At 38.5% G+C, this 19,995-nt stretch overlaps 1 protein-coding gene across 1 annotated transcript; it reads right to left on the bottom strand.

The window, feature by feature from the left end:
* Nucleotides 1-15,394: 15,394 nt before the first annotated feature.
* Nucleotides 15,395-17,205, bottom strand: LOC126583127 (transcription factor TCP20-like). Its single transcript, XM_050247424.1, has 2 exons — nucleotides 15,679-17,205; nucleotides 15,395-15,590 (listed from the first exon to the last, which is right to left on the bottom strand). The coding sequence occupies exon 1, from the start codon at nucleotides 16,860-16,862 to the stop codon at nucleotides 15,897-15,899; it is 966 nt and encodes a 321-aa protein (XP_050103381.1). The 5' UTR covers nucleotides 16,863-17,205; the 3' UTR covers nucleotides 15,395-15,590; nucleotides 15,679-15,896.
* Nucleotides 17,206-19,995: the final 2,790 nt, after the last annotated feature.

Here is a 19,995-nt window from a genome sequence, read left to right on the forward strand (position 1 = left end):
TGTGTTTTAAACAAGACCAACGAAACGAAAGGTGCTGAGCGGGGCAGCGGGCAGGACGGGCAGGGGGCCGTGGGGTCCGAAAAACCCGTTTCGAAGGGCAAAAGAGTACATCGAAAGCTGTACTTTCGTGACTTGTCGAATTGTGATTGGCTTGGCCAGCGGGTCAGTTGCAGCCCGCGGTCCATTGGCTTGTGACGCTCTTTCGAGAGGACTCGTGATTTTTCAACGATTGCTGATATTTTGGGCATGGTATGGGCGTCCGTACAATTGGCCGGGAGGGATTCCAATGCCACGTGACTTTTTGGCGGTGAGTTGACACGAGGCACGTGTTCGTTACAATTTGGTCGCAGATTTGCCGGTATTTCTGGCGTCAATTCCAGCGTGAGTGCCTGGTTTCCTGCCCACGGAAATCATATGCCGGTTGCCCACCTTATTTTGCAAATTAACAGTTGAATAAGAAAAATAAATTATTAAGTGCTATTGAATATTTATGCAAAGTGAAGAAAAAGACTATTTGATGTAAAATCAAGAAAATATTATTGATGCATGAGCACCTAACTTTATTATCTGGAAGAATACATATTGCTGCTTAAATTTATAGTTTAAAGGTACGTCTGAAACACGGTCATGTGACGTTATTGTTACAGTCAAACTTTAATATGTAATTTCGTTTTAATAATGATTAATAATTTGTAAAAGTGAAACATATCAACCATATTATCCAGCATCATCAACGTTGTTAAATATCCTACATCAGCCAGAGAAAGAAAGAAAGAAAAAAGAGTTTAAATATCTTAACCTCACTTTAACTATTACCGATGCATTTTGTGATAAAATCTCACACCTAAGAGATTGTGTAGGTGGTAATTACCTAGTTGGGGATGATATCAATGTTGTTGGAAGTAGTTTTTGGGCTGTCTTTCTGATAATTCTACAAGGTATTAGAGGAGCGGGCCAGTATATCCTAACCCCATCCAACTAATACTGAGGCATTTTTGTAATAAAATGCCACACCTGACAGATTGTGCAGGTGATAATTATCAAGTGAAGGACAATATCAATGTTTTGTTGGAAGTGAGTCTTTGGTCGATCTCTCTGATAATTTTACAAGCGTGACATAGTACACTACTTAGCTTGTTCTATCTAAGACTCTCACACACAAGTGTGTGCACTAATGTTTTATTATTATTATTTTGGATGCATGCATGGATATGTATTGCGTACAGTATAATACTTATATATATATTTTTAATTTAACTGTGTTTATACCATATTTAGGGCTTTCGTATTTAGATCTCGTACAAATACTTGAGGGACTTAAATGTAATTATGTAATAAAGGAATGGGCAAATATGTAATAAGTGAGGAGTCCTTAGTCTATAAAATGACCCATCACCCTCACAATTAGGGAGAAGCCAATTCCTAGGCCTTCTCACCCCCTCTCAAAGCTCTCACTCTCAGAGCTCTCTTTCCCTCACTTCTCAGATAAATACATAATCAGTGTGGACGTAGCCCAAACCTTGGGGTGAACCACGATACCTCTTGTGTTATTTACATTTCATGCAAATTCACGGTCGGATTTCAATTGTACCAAGACCTCCGGTTTTGTGCATCAACATTTGGCGTCGTCTGTGGGAATCAATACAAAAAGTTGTGTCGGTTCTCTTTCATTTTTTTCACCTCCGTGAATCTGCAAAAACCCAAAAACCCAAAGCTTTCCCAGAAAACCCACGGAGCCACCTTCTCATCCTCCTTCTCTCTCTGCAGCTTCACTTTGCTTCTTCTCAGCCCACCAAAAATCTCTCTACTTCTCTCAGAGTACTTAGCAGTTTACTCTTCGTCTTCGTTGCTCTCAACTCAAACCACTGACCGAAACCTATATTTCGAAACGCTTCTCAGCATCCAAACAAGCCACAAAAGCAAGAAAGATAATGGTTGGCAGTGAGCTTTAAGCTAAAGAACTTCATTCCAGGAGTTGTCATTGGCTTCATCCTTGGGTTGTTACTGGATTTATCATAGCCCAGTAAGGGTCGATCAAAGAAAAACACTGCTTCGGTAGGCTAGCTCCCACTGGCTTCATCCTTCTCTGAATTGTGTCGGTGCACAAATGGGGAAAATAAATATGGAATCTTCCCACGGCTAGCGAACCAGTTGTGCCTTTCACACAAGCAAGAACCAACTTTTCTCTCTTTCCGTCTCTGTCCCATCAGAGAAGAGAACTCCTTATTTCTTGACTCTCCGCTGAACTGACGCACAACTCCGAATCTCTCTGCTGTTTTTATTTTTCGAGCTCCCCTTCACACCCAAGAGGAAGATCCACCTCATCCCCTCGCCACTTAATATACCCAATCAATTTCACTGGGTACAGAATCGGCGAATTGGAAAAAAGACGACACCTTTCAGGTGCTGGAGAGATGAGCGCTGCTGAAGCTGCGGCGGCGGAGCAAGGTGACGGTGGTGGATTCAACTGCCAACCAAAACGCTGTGAACAGTCTTATCAATAACAGCTACGGATAAACCAACCATGGCTTCACTAAGGCAGCAGGACTCTAATCCTCCTTACTCTCACTGTTATCCCCTCACCTATTTACAGAGGAAGCACATTCCTCGTCGGTCGTCCTAAAAAACCTGACCCAACGGCACAGCCTCTCTCTCTAAATTCCGAGTCAGCCAAAATCTCGGGTTAACTCGCCCGATATTTTGTTGTTTCAGAGGTCAATGTGCAGGAGGCTGGAGAGGTTGGTGAGCGAGACTGGTATTGGGCCGGCAAGAACCTCGCTAGAAATTTTGTTCCCGATGAGGTCAAGGATTCAGAGGAAAAGGAACATAATGATTTGAAGTCTGGAGCTGCGTAGGAGGAACATAATGATGTGCAGTCACGTGCTCAGATTTCAAAAAAACAGAAAGTAGGGGTTACCTTTGTCAAAAGGGGACCGAGGATTCTGAAAGGCTACATGGGTCTCAGGATGAAACACTTATCTGTCCAAGCTACTCGCAAAGCATCCTTGGTTCGGTTGTTGGAGAGGCACAGTGCAAAGAGAAAGCAAAAAGAGAAAGCAAAAGAGAGAAAGCAAAAGAGAAAGCAAAAGCAAGGAATAAACACCCCACCAGAATGATGTGATTTACTTTTCTTGGCAGATGTATGATGTAATTTATTTTTCTTATCTGTCAGAGACATCTGTATAAACCTCATCAGAGGGTAATAATAAAAAAATTAAAAATAAATTAAAAAAAAATGAAAATGCCCAAAATAAATAGGCTAGTATGTTGTGGAGGGCGAAGGCCCATAAGCCCAAAATAGCTCCAACCAGGCGATCGAAAGTACGCCCAACACTCCACCATTATTCGGCAATCTGCCGCTATTACCACCAACCAGGTGATCAAAAGTACGTCCAGTACTCCAAAATTATTCGGCAACCTGCCGCTATTACCACCAACCAGGTGATAAAATGTACAACCCGTACTCTAAAATCATTTGGCAACTAGCCATTCATGCCACCAACCAGGTGATGAAATGTACAACCCGTACTCTCCTTCATGCCACCAACCAGGTGATCAAAAGTACGCCCAGTACTTCAAAATTATACATGAGCACTACTCATGTCATTCATACATAAACATTCATGAGCATTACTCATGACAATCATACATAAACATTCATGACCATCATTCATGTCAACATTCATGAGCATCACTCATGTTAACATTCATGAGCATCACTCATGACAACATCCATGAGCATCACTCATGTCAATCAACATAAACATTCATGAGCATTACTCATGTCAATCAGCTTCAAAAGCTTCACTTACAGAGCTCTAGCTTCAAAGCTTCACTTGTAAAGTCACCTACAAAGCTTCAATGCAGGGTATACAAATATCATCCCCGAACAATCGCCACTTCGGCCCATACATGGATTCAATCTAAAGTCTCCAGCCAACATACTCTATTGACCGAAGACTTGGGGGACTACATTATTTACCATATATTGGGCCTCATGAAAAATACTTGGGGGACTTAGCCCATTATTTATGTATTAAGGAGCGAGCCCTTATTCTATAAAAGGGACTCCCTCACTTTCATTAGAGAGCACTCATTATTCATGTATTGAGGAACGAGCCCTTATTCTATAAAAGGGACTCCCTCACCACCATTAGAGAGCAATGCCGCCAGCTGAGCAACCGCCTCGCCGCGAGCATCACTCATAACCCATCACTTATGTATTGATGAGCGAGCCATTATTCTATAAAAGGGACTTCATCACCATCATTAGAGAGCATCGCCGCTTACTGAGCAACGGCCTCACTTATGTATTGAGGAGCGAACTCTTATTTTATAAAAGGAACTCCCCCACCGTCAAACGCCACAAGCTGAACCAACCAAGGCAACATAAGCCACAAGCCTCGCAGCGTGGGCTACTTCTAGTTGAGCATCATTTCAGATTGAGCACCGCCTCATATCGAGCATCAGTTCAAGACAACATATAGTTACTTCGGCCCACACATGGACTGAATTTCAAGTCTCCAGCCAAAAGACTCTCTTGACTGAAGACTTGGGAGACTACTGTTTATACCATATTTAGGGCCTCCGTATTTAGATATCGTGCAAATACTTGAGGGACTTAAATGTAATTATGTAATAAAGGAAGAGGCAAATATGTAATAAGTGAGGAGTCCTTATTCTATAAAAGGACCTCTCACCCCTCACAATTAGGGAGAGCCCAATTCCTAGGCATTCTCACCCCCTCTCAAAGCTCTCATTCTCAGAGCTCTCTCTCCCTCACTTCTCAGATAAATACATAATCAGTGTGGACGTAGCCCAAACCTTGGGGTGAACCACGATACCTCTTGTGTTATTTACCTTTCATGCAGATTCACGGTCGGATTTACGTTGTACCAAGACCTCCAGTTTTGTGCATCAACAAACTGTTTAGTTGATAATATTACTCATCGTTATATACACTCATGCCTCGTTTGGCAGTTTGGACTGTATTAACTATTTCAGTCGGATATGATAAATAATCATTGAATAGTATGACTAAATTAGTCGTGCATTTAGTGCTGTATCATATTAATCTGTGCATCAGACAATATGTCGGATTATAATAATTTTCTAAAAAATTTCACAAAATAATTGTTGTTAAAACTTAAAATGAAAAATGGGAAAAATTAAAACACCACAAACCAAGAATATTCACCTAGAGGACTTTGTTTTCTATTAGGGGTTTGCTATCCACACACCCCATTTTAAATCTCACACACCCCTTGATAATTTCTATCAGTTGATCTTCTTCAATTCATCCGATCAGACGGTTGAAAATTAAAAAGGTGTGTGAGAAGTAAAATGGGGTGTGTGAATATCACATCCCTTCTATTATTCCTCAAAAAATTTGGATGGAAATTCACGGAGGGCACCATTTTTTTTTTCTTCAACAAACCAAGAAGGCTTATCGGAGAGAAAATTGGGGCTGACTGTGATTTTGGGCATTGGGCTGGAGAAAAGCATTGACAGAATTCGATTTGGAGGAGGGGAAGAGTCGAGTGGCGCCTCCAGATATCAGCCAATACGCTAGATTACCCAACAACCACATATGTTGTCCTTGCGCGACTTTGTACTCGGCTTTCGAGCAGCGGATTCCTCAACTCTCTTTCTCTCTCTCTCTATATAGCCCTGTGGAACACGTTGTTTCACCGTCGGTCTCCATTCGTCTCTCTTTCACTCTCTTCCTTTTTCCTCTGTGTGCCTTCCGCTGGACGAGACGGGAAATTGCTCGGCGAATGACTGCAGAGGAGTGGCGCCCGGGGTGGAGAACTCTTCGAGGAACTGCTCAAAGGCCCACTCAGAGAAGTCATTAACGGCGGCTTTGTGAAGATGGAGAGGATAGCGCCCTGGCTAATTATCCCTAGCTTTTGGGGTGTTTTAATAGTACGGTGTCAACTGTATAAAATTTGATAGACTGGATAATTAAGCGGGTGCTTATTTAGTACGAAAGTACACCAAACAACTACTTTTGTATTATTTATCATATCTAATACTTTATACGGCGTGCCAAACGAAGTCTCAATGTAAGTACGATATTTCAGACGTTCAACACAACTTATGTTACAAATAAGCATATAAATTAGAATGTATGGTTTAATTTGGAGTGTGGAAAAGTGAAAGAAAAGATTCAAAGAAAGAAGTTGATGAGCTCGAGGCTAAATCTGGTTATAGTTGGGAGGAGAATCTCACTTAATCTTGTTATTTGGTAATTAGGGAGAGATTTTTTAGTGTGACCGGTTCATGGGATGATACATCACGTGTCACTATACAAATGATTGGATATGTGTGCTAAAAAGTTAATAACTTAAAAAATAAAATTTCTCATCACTCTTATTAAAACACGTAGTATACCACTTGTGTTCCCGTCATAGCTAAAAATATCTCGTAATTAAGGCACAAATCCGTCCAAATACAACCCATCGCCACCAACACTTATTAATATATATAGCTAGCAGTTGCAATTTGCAAGCAACATATTATATGTATTTAATATTTATATTAACCATTGGCGGAGTCAAGTACAAGGCTCTCTTAGACTATAGCATAGGGAGAATGGTAGATCTTTAAGCTTTAAAATATTAATCTTTTGAGCTATTTTATGATTTTAATTGTCATATTCCCTTTAGAAAATGAAAATTTGAATTTTAAGGCTGTTTTAAGGAAGGTAAGAGCTAATAAATGTTAAATAAACTCGTCACTTTAACCAATATTATAATTTAATAGTAATACATTAAAACTTACATACCATAAATGGTTCTTTATTTTATTCACTTGACATTTTTGAAGACTAGAAACTTGGAAAACATAGTATAAATTTTTTGTTTCAATTTATTACTTTCAGGTTTACTATTATATTAACTTTAGGTAGGCAACAAAAGATTAAAAATTTGAATTTGCAGTAATAATTTTAACTTAGCCTACCCACCAAAAAATTCTTGGCTATGCCATTGATATTAACGTATACCTAATTTATCGGTGATATCTTGTCACTACGTATATATATTGAGAACGATCGATCGATTTAACGGGGAGTTGATGATATATCTACAGTTGGAGATATATGAGAGAGTGATAAACAAGCCACAAGCGTGGAGCATCCCAAACTACATAACACGGATATCGTTGGAGATTTTCCAACAAACAAAGGATCCAAATATATTTATACATTTATATATGTGTGTGTAGTGTGTGTGTGTGTGTAGAGGATGTTATTTCCACACATCATTTTGTACATACCCATGTTATTTGCAATCTTCGAATTGAGGAAGTCAATAGAGTATCAATAGATCAAATAAACATGCATGTGCAGAATAATAACACGTGTATGGAAATCAATTTCCTCGAATTGAGGAAGTTAAGTTATCTCATTTGTCATTTAGAAACATCATATATATTTATATCTTCGATGGTGCTACGTACACCAAAATCGTGCACTAATCGATGTAGCACATTCTATCTATACCATATAATTTTCTTAGGAAAAATTAGTATCCGGTCTCTAGTTACTAATGTTCATCGACTAAGACTTCATCAGTTTTCAGATTTTGATCGAAGTCCCTAACATTAATGTATTAATTAATTTATATGTCAGTTACATAATTTTTTACAAAATAAAAATTAGTAATTGATTTAGGATTTTAATACTCACACCCTTATTAAACTCCTAATTAATTTTCAATTCGAAACATTTTCAAAATAAATAAAAACTAGGATAAGTTTGTACCCATTAATTTTTTATAAAATGATTTTCAAAATTTTAATCTTAAATGTACCCATTCTTAAATACACCAATTTCTTATATGTAAAATGTACCCATTTTTATATAAAATACATTCTTTTTTTTTTCTAATCCTTTTATTGAACTTATATGGGTACATTCTATTTCGTTAACTAAATAATGTATCCATGTTAAGTTTAATGGAAGATTATTAAGCCTAATGTTTTTTTTGGGTGTTTTTGAAAAATGTACTCATGTTTTGGTACAATAATTATTTGGTTTGTTTTGATAAACGTTGTCACATCTCGGCCCGTGGCGGACCACTTCCCGGGCCCGTTCCACCACCGTAGCACGATATTGTCCGCTTTGGGCTTACTATTCCCTCACGGTTTTGTTGTTGGGAACTCACGAGCAACTTCCCGGTGGGTTACTCATCCTAGGAGTGCTCTGGCCTCCTTCTCGCTTAACTTCGGAGTTCCTACGGAACCTGAAGCCAGTGAGTTCCCAAAATGCCTTGTGCTAGGTAAGGACGAGAATATACATTTAAGAATCACTGCCTTGGGCGATGTGGGATGTTACAATCCACCCCCCTTAGGGGCCCGATGTCCTCGTCAGCACACTTCCGGCCAAGGATTGGCCCTGATACCATTTGTCACATCCCGGCCCGGGACGAACCACTTCCCGGGTCCGTTCCACCACCGTAGCACGATATTATCCGCTTTGGGCTTACCATTCCCTCACGGTTTTGTTTTTGGGAATTCACGAGCAACTTCCTAGTAGTGCTCTGGCCTCCTTATCGCTTAATTTCCAAGTTCCTACAGAACCCGAAGCCAATAAGCTCTCAAAAGGCCTCGTGCTAGGTAAGGATGAGAATATACATTTAAGGATCACTCCCCATGTTTATATATATATACACACACACACAATATATTAAAGAGTATAATTTATTCTTTAATATTTTTAATCCCATACACTGTGAATTTTATTTAAAATCTCATTAATATAAAACAACCACAGATTTCAGTTTTTTATTTAAAAATATAATAATCTAAATAGAAATACATTATTACATTAATGTCAGGACTTAGATCAAAAACTAAAAACCACCAAGGTTTCAGTCAAAAAACATTAGTAGTTAGGGACCGCATTCAAAGTCTCCCATTTTTTCATTTCAATGATTTATAAAATACTTGAATTAACATACAAATTTGATTGGTGCCACATATTTTGTGTACAAATTTAGTGCTGATATACCTAACATTATTCTTATATTTCATGAACTAAAAAATATGGCAAATCATGACATGAATATGTAGTCTAAGAAGCCTTAGGAATTTATGCAGTTGTGATTTAGAAGGGTGGGTGGTAGTAGCAGATCAGGTTGCCTGCTAGCTGGCTTCTGCAGTGTAAAGAAGGAAAGAATAAAGGTCCATAATTCCAAGGCACGCATATGTGTCTCATAATTTATTCCATTTAGGGCGAAGGACGATTAGTTTGGCTGAATTAGGATTAATCTCGATCGCAAATTACATGCACAGAGGCACTGTTTCCAGGCAGCTTGGATTCTCTTTTCTAAACTTCAACAAAGGAGAATCAGATAAGGAGGATTAAGAGTTGAAAATCTTACCCAAGTATTATTCTATTTAAATAAATAAATAAAAAAGATAATATGAGCCTATTTGGCATATAATAATGTATATATCTTTCAGCTACATGTACATATAGAGAAATTTTTAGTTGTCATGAAAACACAATAGGTACGTCATGTGTTTTAATAGGAGCGGTGAGAAATTTTATTTTTTAAATTATTAACTTTTTAACACACATATCCTACTATTTGTATAGTGTTATGCCGGGTACTGGTCATACTGAAAAATCTCTCATCCAGATCGCATCACCAACGTGAACGAACGTCACTCAGTTTCATCCACCTGGCGTGATCAAGGAGTTAGCATAATCCAGTTATATATTTGAATTGATCACATGTAGGTAAATGACCCAATGAAGAAAGGACCTGACTTCTCTGCCCTCCCACTTTCCATACACTCTTATTTTCTTTTATTTGTGCGGTCACAATTAAGTCACGTCAATATTTTATATTACTATTATTTTTTGTCTTATTATCTCTATAAAAAAATCAATATAAAATATTAATATGGCTTAATCCCACAAAATAGAAGGGGATGAGAGGTAGAGAAGCCGGGTCCATGAAGAAATATCCCTCCTGCTAGAAAGCGAGGATTCTGGGAATAATTAAAAGTGAAAGGGAAGCATGCAGCAGCCAGGATATAGCTAGCTTGCCCCTCGGGGAACTTGAAAAGGAGAAATTAGGCACCCCAATATCCAAATGGGGCCATTAGAGAGCAGATTTGATGGATTCACAGTTGCACACTTGTTGTGGTGGGATAACAAAATGGGGTCCCCAAAATTATAAAGTCTACTAAATTAATTGTTAATGAACAAGTCGGGATGGGATGGGATGGAGGCTTCCATGCAGCTTGAAATGATAGATAAAAATTACGACAAGTCAATCACTCGCTATCATATATATATATAATCTTTTTGATGAGACGAGATGCATATTAGAAACTTAGAATGGATTGCTTATTGTTGCCAAACTATTTATTCTATCCAAGTTAATTAGGATAGTTTGCTCTCTGTTGACATCTAAGTTCATATCTCCCTCTTCAATTCTCTATTGCTTTAGATACAACAATGTTGAAGGGTGAAAATTAGGCCAAATCACGTAATAGGATAATTATAATTAAATATCAAATTTGTCATATTCATAAAAGTTGAACGTAATGAAGACCTCCTAAGAATATATGGATACTTAGGTGTACTTGGGACTTTTCAAGATACTATACCTACAATTCAATTCATTCATACAGTCCTCGTCATGCTCGTAAGAAAAAGTAGATACTAGAATTGGATACACAATATTTCATTAATACAAGAAAACCAAAAATTAGATCATCCATGCATGCATGCATCGACTTTTACAATTGGGATACACTTTACAGCGTCAGCAGGAGGTTGTAAACAAGCGTCATCACTTCACAAGTTGACCAAAATATGATGAGCACGTTCCAACATATATGGGCTTGCTTTTAGAGGTGGAACAAATTTTTGGGCTTCCACCTCATAGCTCTTGGGTTTTCGTTTTTTACTTGTTACTGGTTCTACTTTGCCTATGTGTTACCACGTCTATACACTCGTGAGACACTGATCACCGTTAGATATTTTGATAGTGACACCTGAGTATTTCTTTGGTTTTTTTTACCTTGTTCTTTTATGGATGCTTGAACGACAAGAAATAGTAAGTAGACTATGTGTATACACTCGTGAGACAGTTAGATATTTTGACGATGACACCTGAGTATTTCTCTGGTTTTTTTTACCTTGTTCTTTTATGGATGCTTGAACGGCAAGAAATAATAAGTAGACTATGTAGAATTATCAGAGAGACGAGCCATACGACTCACTTCCAACAATACCGATATTGTCCCCAACTTGGTAATTACCACCTGCACAATCTGTCAAGTATGGGGTTTTATCACAAAAGGTCTCGATATTAGTTAAAGTGTGGTTTGAATATTTAAACTTTTACTTTTCTTTTTGCATGGCCGATGTGGGATTCAACACACCCCCTCACGTGAGACCCAATTAGTGGGTCACACGTGAAAGATCCACATATCGGCAACCACGTGGAGCTAAGGGAACTCACCCTACACGCGGGGCCAAGGGACCCACCATCATCGTGCCGGGCCAAAGGGACCCACCCATCACGTGGCAATATAATACTGACCCGCTCCTTGGCCCTGATACCATGTAGAAAACAATTAACCGAAACAATTCATTCATGAAAACATTGGTCAAGTTTCTAGGTCGCGTGGGTTCATCCTTTAAACTAATCAATTGTACGCGTCTTCTTCATAACCTCAATTGTTTATGGAAGGACCAGTCTATCGTCTATGTACGTGTCTTCTTGCGGTGATGGAGGAGAACCATGTTTTGTCTAGTTTGTTGGTTTACATTCTTTTATATTATTCCTCTCGACTTTAAGGAAAGTTCTTATGTACGACCCGTCGCATGCGGCTTTTTTGCACAAGTGTGAGACCGTGGTGAAGGCCAGCCCATTATGACTCAATCAAACGCTTCTCGTCCGCAAAAATTCTATCATGTTTTGGTGTATGACATAAATCAAAAGCAATGCAAGTTAAGACTTTTATTTATTTATTTTTTTTTTTTTTAAATTTGGTCAAAGAGTGTTTGGGCAGAGCTAGGAGTTGTTCTCGACCTAGTAATCTTCTTCTAGAATTATCATGAGTCGTCTAGTCATTGCGAGCCGTCCAGTTAGGATCGGCCAAATCCTATTGCAGGACGGATTGGTTTAAATAAGGATGGAGTAGTCGAGACCTAGTGCAATGAGGAGTCTTAAGAGGCTAAGGATGTTGAGACTTAGGAGATGAATCTGGTTTGATGATTAGCTCGGTTCAAAGTCCTTTTGGAGTTAGGATTGGCCAAAACCTAATCAGATTAGGTTGAAAAGTTCTAATCCGAGTATGATTTTAGCCCGGCTATGAATGGTTTCGCTACCATATATAGAGGATGGAGCATACATTTAAGCCCTTCCAATTGAATACACAAACTGTCATGCGCAAACTCTTGCTCTACGAGAAACCTCTCAACAACCTTGATATTTTTATTTTCTTTTTTCCGCCAACACATCTTCAGTTTGGATAAACAGCACTATGATGACAACCGGTGACATCTTTAGTTTGGATAAACATCATTGTTGCTGTAGAGTCAGTTAATTGCGGAGCACCTTCAATTTGGATAAACAACACTGCTTCGAAGTCGACTGATTACCTATCAAAGTCTCGGTCAACAAGGATTTTCGAGTCCTTGTTGGTAGAGGTCATCTCATCAGCCTTCTTGGCGAAGTGAGATGTTACCAGGTTACTACATTCGGCACATTGAAAGCCGAATCTAATATTGAACTTCGCAAAACTAGCAGCCTTGTCTTCAGGCTCTAGAACTCGAAGGCCAAGACGTGTTCCTTTCTCGGTTGCAGTCGCAAGATCAAGAAATCAGTAGTGCGCTCAACGCAATATCAACACATTTTACTCCCCGGCCGAGCTTAGCTGTTGAGTTGGCACACCCTCCACACAACCGAATGACGTAGTTAGCTCATTAGTTACTCGGCATGCGCACCACGTAGGCTTAATAGTTTTTAGGGTCAACAAAGAGTCCAAAGAATCTTGCAGTCTAAAACTCCAGTGCATAAGTACCATGCCTTAATAATGGACAGTGGGGAGTGTTAGTAATGTGGTTTGCTCGGGTAGCTCAATGACGAATTACGAATCTTCATGGAAATGGCAGCTTAGTGTAGAAAGACTTAAAGTCGTTGACTCTTCTAATTTGGTAACGTGGCACTTTTACATATGGTTACATATTGTTAGTTCATATGGTAGATGGTCGAGATAAACATCGATGGGTCTGTATAGCGTGACCAACACAAGTTGGGTGAAATCAACATACAAGAATCTCGTATTGTTAATTTTGAGAGTTACTTTACAAATAACATATCGGAAAACACAAGGCTAGTTTTTTCTCGTCGGGTATTGGGACTCATGATGATAGTATACAGCTAGAGTGAGTATCCTCATCGGATCCTCAAATTATATCCATTCATTATACATCGTGCGACCATAAATTATTGTAAGTTTTTTAATTTAAAATTGAATACAAACAGTACCTGACGAAAACTGATCGCACGATACACAATGAACAGATATAATTGAAAGATCCATGAGATTCTCACAAAAAGTATCTGGTGAGAATCCTCTCTCCTACAACTAAAACGTCAAATATATGAGCGCATCATCGGCAACGTACGTACCCTTGAAGGCAGCTTTTATATATTTTATGCTTCAAGAATCTCACATACGACTAAATGTACACCAATATTCGATTCCAAACCAAGACCGAAAATTATGTTCAATCAAATCTGCAAACAGTGGATGAGTACTGAGAGTACGAACCAAGAAATTTCACGGGAAAGAGTCTAAATCATAATTAGTGGGGTTTTAATGATAACTTTCAGTACTAGTTCATAAACAACACACAAATTGTCCGACATTACATTTATACAAGATGGTTTCTTCGTTTTGTGCCGACATAGCAAAACCAGATTTCTGCTGTTTCGGGTGACACTGGTGAAAATGCTGGATCGAACATTCAAAGATTTAACAACTATCAGAAGCATACGTATGGATGGATTTCCTGGTAATTCGATCACTTGGCTAGGTCGAATCGATGTCAACTTTATCAATTTATAGCATTTTCGACCATATGATAGAAACGGATAAAGGAGATAAGGGAGAAGCATAAAGATATTCCATTGACGAAGACTCTATTGCTGCCAATTACAAAGACTGAATGAGAGGCTAATGCTGACCACGCATAACTTCAGCCTCACAAGTCACTTTCAAACACACAGATAAACCTCTCAAACAATTTAGACAAAGCCAAAACCCGTAAGTTCGATGAACTGCATAATCTCTTTTACAATGTGAACCCACGAAACCGAAACTTCTTGATCATCTGTCCTGCGATGATCCATCATATGCGAACCTTGGAGAAAAGCTATTGAAACTAGATAAGGGTTTGAAATTGCTAGATGCTTACATTATAGTACAAAACCAAAGACCAATCTGACACCACGAGGCGAGACAAGTTTGATGAGTAACCTAGTGAAGCAGTTTTCCCCATGGTAATGACAATCAAGATATTCAAACAGATTTGACGGAAAAGTCGTGTTCTTAGGGAAACCAGATGGAGTTCTAGCTGTTCCCTTCTTATGTTCTGAAACTAAAAAAAGACGCTTAATTTTCATCATACTCCTTGGAATATGCCAAAGCCAATTGAGAGGGTTACAAAGTCTCACAAATGTACTGTACTTGTATATAAACACTAAGCACAACTAATGGCTCTTAAGCTGTGTAACGATGAAACATTAACTAGGAACAGAATACAGTAGTCAGCATATACTGGCAAATACAACTCAGATGCTCAAAAGAAAGAAAATCTCTGAAGATCCTTAAAGTGACCTACTTTGGCATATTCTTAGTGAATTACAATTAGCATCCAGGATAAGTCTTCTAATTGGACTCAAGAGTCATGATAATGTTAGCCAATATCCAGCAATAGATTTCAGTTCGGTAAACCAGATCGATTAGCAAAGCTGCAAAAAATTTGAGTACCTAATTGATATTCTGGAGTCAAAGACGTTAGAATGCAATATCATGTCCAGGGAGTGAAATGCACTTGGACATTCAAGTAGACAACATGGAAGGCAACTAGGCTATCAGCCTATTAACGACGCCACTGCTGTGATACCAATATCACATGAATCAACTACAGAGAACCTACAAAACGCATATCTAACAGCCTAAACCCTGTAGTTATAACAAAGAAAAATAATATTGGGTTGCAAGTGAGGAATTCATGGGGGGAAAACACAAATGGTTTATGAAGACGAAGCGAGATTGGTCCAAAGAGGCGTTCTTCGGAAGTGGCGTGAAAAAGCACAATGAAGATATAATATAATTAAGAAATCTAAGAAGAAAATTGGAGATTAAGTATGACTATAGAACTCTATGTTTAAATTTTTCACAAACAAACTGAGCACCACTTGATCCACACCAAGTGGAGAACAAAACCAATTAAAAGGATGCCTTACACTACAATCAACACACCTCTGAATTCAAAGCAGCAGCAGTTGAGCCCAAACCCAAAGCAATTTGACTGTCAACAATTATCCCACCTGCAAAAGCACTTTTTAACAATCAAATTCCCCTATAGGCTAAAGCTAACAGAATGCTGAAAAATTAAGCAGATTTAAGCAAAAGCACCTGTAAATATGGAGACTTGAGTCATGCAGTGGAGAGAAAAACAAGGGGCAAAACAAAATCCAGTCCCTATTGAACTCCCTCAAGTATCTTTTTCTTCACTTTTTTTCCAATTATACAATACAAATACCATTACCAAAAACAACAAACTCAGTCTCCCAACAAAATGCTACTGCTTTTTGCATTCTCCCATCCAAATTTCACAAAATCTAATGCGACCACTACTGTCCGGATCCTTGAGAATCGTCCTTGGAAGGCGGTTGCTGCTGCTGGTGGTGGTGTTGCTGGTGGTGGTGCTGCGGCGGCTGCTGGTGCACTCTAGCATGCCCCATCTGCTGGTAAATCTGGCTCAAAGCCTGAGAGTTCAGAACCCCAATATGTCCATCCTGTGACAACCCAAGTTCCAACCCAGGAAGCTGCTGCTGCTGCTGCTGATTGCCCCCACCCAAAATTGAAGTAAAACTCATCGGACCCATGTTAGAGACAGGCAAGTCAAAGCCAGGAAACCCAATTTTTTGCAGGTAATTTGAACTCTCAGTGCCCAGATTTGTGGTGGCCGATGGAGGACCAGATGATGACTGGAACCCAAAGCTACTGACAGGGGGCCATAGCCCGCCCACCCCTGCCACATGGGGTCTCCCCAAATTCCCGCCCACCATTGCCCAACTGGTCCTACCCCCACTGGACCCCCCCAATTCATCGATCTTTTGGTGCAATCCAGCTGATAAAGAAGTCCCCTGTTGCGAAACAGAGCCCCCTGCCGCCGCCAAAGCCGACGCCGGAATCGTCCCGGTCCCGGTGGTGGCAACAATCGACGGCTCGGCCTGCTGGAGGAGCCACTGGATTGTTTCCCCATCGGATTTGTGACCCAACTCTCTGGTCAATTGAAAGATTCTGGCGGCGCAGAGGGCCGGCATCCGTATCCTCCTTCCCCTGCCTTCGACTTTAGTGTGTCTGTCTTTGTTGGAGCTTCTCTTGGGCGCCAACTGCTTCTTTCCCGACTCATCTTTGTCGGCGATTACAATCTGGAAGTCTTTGATTTCAGCAGGTTTGTTGTCGCTCATGTTGTTGTTGGGTTGAGGTTGTTGTTGTGGTTGCTGCTGCTGCTCAGGTTGTGGTTGTGATTGTGGGGGAAGGCTCAAGAAGCTGGGTATGTCTTGTGTCTGCTTTGAGCCCTTGGGATCCATGAACAGGGGATTCAAAAAATAAAATGAAAAAAAGAGAAAAATGGGTCCTCTTTGATTGAAGAAGGTGACCTGAAAAGTCCTACACTTTCATTAGTTTTCACTGTTTTGGTAAAGAAGGAGATGACAAAACCATCAAAATATTAAAATCCGAACGTATCCCATTGTCAAATTCTACTCTCTCCTCCCGGCAGCCTGCCTTTGGTTGTTTTTTACTCTCTCTCTCTCTCTCTCTCTCTCTGCAACCTGTCCTTCCTTTCTTAACTTTTTCTCTTGCCACTTTTGACACTGTAGCGGATTTTGACTACGCAGATATGAACACAACTTCAAGTTTCGACTGCCAACTTCGTGTTTTCACCCTCCGGTCTCCAAATATCGGTGTGTCGGTACTTCAAATTAGTTACACATTTATATAAACGAGTTCAACTTACGACAAGATATGATTAGTCAGACAAGATTCCTTCTAAGCAAATATGAGTTTAGCAAAGTATTTAAGAACAACGTGTTCTACTATCTGTATTCAAAATTTGAATTCTCCTCCTAATTTACAAAAAGTTGGTGCCTAAGACATTTTTTGAATTACAATATGCTACGTACGACTTATACGTTTTAAAACCTTATATTTATATGCGTAAATTGATAAAATAAAAGTCAAATATTTTAAGTAAATGAATAATCTTAAATCAAGCTAGAAGGAACATCTCATAAACCAATTAAAGCAGCTGAATTCACATATTAAAATTGGTGTCTATTGAATTTATATTAAGAATAGAGAAAATAATATATAATGAACAATTGACTGAATCACATTATTGTTACCCTATTGTGAGGTTACGCCCACCCCATCCCCTTAATAATATCGTTTGTTCAAAAAAAAAAAAAAATCATTTGACAGCTAATTTAATCACATTATTATCCGCGTGCGAAAAACCTTTTTTATAACCGACATTATACGGCTCTTAAGATGTTTTGAACGTGTTTAAAGATAGAGAAAGTAATATTTAATGAAAAATTGATTAAATAACATTATTATTAGTCTACTGTGAGGTACTAATTAAAAAAAATTGTACAAAAGAAATTAATTATTAAAAAAAACACTATTAAAATGACGAAAAGACCTCTACTATATTTGATGCATTATTTTGAGTTGCTTTTGAAGTTTTTTATTTGATGGGCATTTTTGTCTAATTATTTTGTGTGAAGCTTGTGACACCAAAAAATACAATTCATTGGGCCCTTGGCTTTATGTATATTGATAAAATAGACGAGTCTTTCTACCAAACATCAATGTATCATATTACACTATCACTTAAATTTGAATTAACCCATTAAATTCTCTTAAATCATTAAACGCACATTGTATCGTTCTAATAATATATATCATAAATCATTATACTCTAAATGTGCGTTTGTTTGCCTTCCTTAAGTTTCATTGCACTGGACTGGATTAAGAATTAGCTAGTCCCATGTTTGTTGCCCGAAGTGATTAATTTCATTTTCTCTTCACTTTCTTCGATTTTGTTATGAAAATTCGTGAAATTATACTGGGTCTTGATTGATTTTTTGTCACTGGAGCTTTTGACCGATTTCTGGGTTTTTTTGTTTATTTTTGAATTTTTGGTCTCTTTTAGCACCTGTTGTATCATCGTGGATTAAAAAATTTATCCAAGGACACGGTGAGGATATTTGTAAAGCTACAGTTAGAGAGGTCAAAGAAGAGACAGGAGCAGTGATATAATTGTTGTGAATGTAAATCAAAGGAGAAGGATCCATGTAGTTGTATCCATTTATCGTAGATTGTGTGGTAATAAATTATTTAAAATTTAAAATTCAAATATAAATAATACCTAATGAAAATTGACCATACGATGTACGATGAACAAACACAATTACAGGATCCCTAGGAAAATGATATGGCGAGGATCCTTTTCCAACCATCTTTTTATATTTTTCTATAAATTGATACAGAGTTTTTAGCATTAGGTAAGAAACTTGCTTTCTGATTAAAGAAGCGTTGTATAGATTTACACAAGGCATGCATCAGATTACTACTTTCTCAAACCATCAATTTTGAACAATTGATCGAGTGGGTGGTTGTTTGTATTGCATTTTGTTGAGTGAGGGGTGCAACAGATGAAGAGTGAAATAATAAAATAAAAGAAAATTGAAATGAATGTTTTTGAGCTAAAAAAATATTTTAGTCTACGACATAGTCCGGCACTGCGCTAAATAATTCAATATTTTTATCCTGCTTAGTCCAAGCCAAACCAATTCAGTTTAGTCCCTGAAGTTAGTTCTGTCTGAAATAGTCCGGCACAACAAACGCACCTTAAGATCTTGGAGCAGATAAATCAAAAGCCCATTCCCTTATATTTCCCACATTCCATGGAGTCATAGGGACCATGGTCCATGGGTTGATCATTGATTCGATTCCCCTTATTCATTATTGATTTCTCCTGCATATGCTATAATTGCAATAGCAAACCAATATTTATGATGCCATCTCTTGTAAGGGACTCAACTGCCAGCTGGACGCTTGAGATTTCGACACCTGGCAACTCATGAATGGCTGGTGGTGGGGTTTGCTTCTAACCCACTCTTCTAGCTCTAGACCCATCTTTGATATATTATATAAAAATTGATATATGAATTTTAAAAAGACACACAGGGAAAGAACAAGATTGTATGAGTGGCCCAGCAGCATTCAGCAACACCAACGCTTGGTGATATGGAGTCTGTACATATTACGTTGTTGTTGTTGGTTGTTACAGACTACAGAGGGTTTTTTTTTTAATTTTTTTAGTGTCCATGTGGACTTAGATGGAAACGTGGCACTTAGTCATTGTCCATGTAGACGTCACGTCATAGATTAACGGTTGTTTTTATAAAAAAAAATTAATAATGTATGAAAGTGTCTCAAAATTACCACGTTAGATATCAACTGAGATGAAAAAAAACTTGATGTATAAAATATTGAAAACTAAGAAATTTTAAGGTATTAAACAAACAATTACTCTAAAGAATAAGTCAAGTAAATTACATAGAATAAGTTTAGGGTGCGTTTGTTGCACCGGACTGTCTTAGACTGGACTAGCTTCAGGGACTAAGCTAGATTGGCTTGGCCTGGACTAAGCAG

This window comes from Malus sylvestris, chromosome 9 (genome assembly GCF_916048215.2).
Source record: "Malus sylvestris chromosome 9, drMalSylv7.2, whole genome shotgun sequence".
Taxonomy (NCBI): domain Eukaryota; kingdom Viridiplantae; phylum Streptophyta; class Magnoliopsida; order Rosales; family Rosaceae; genus Malus; species Malus sylvestris.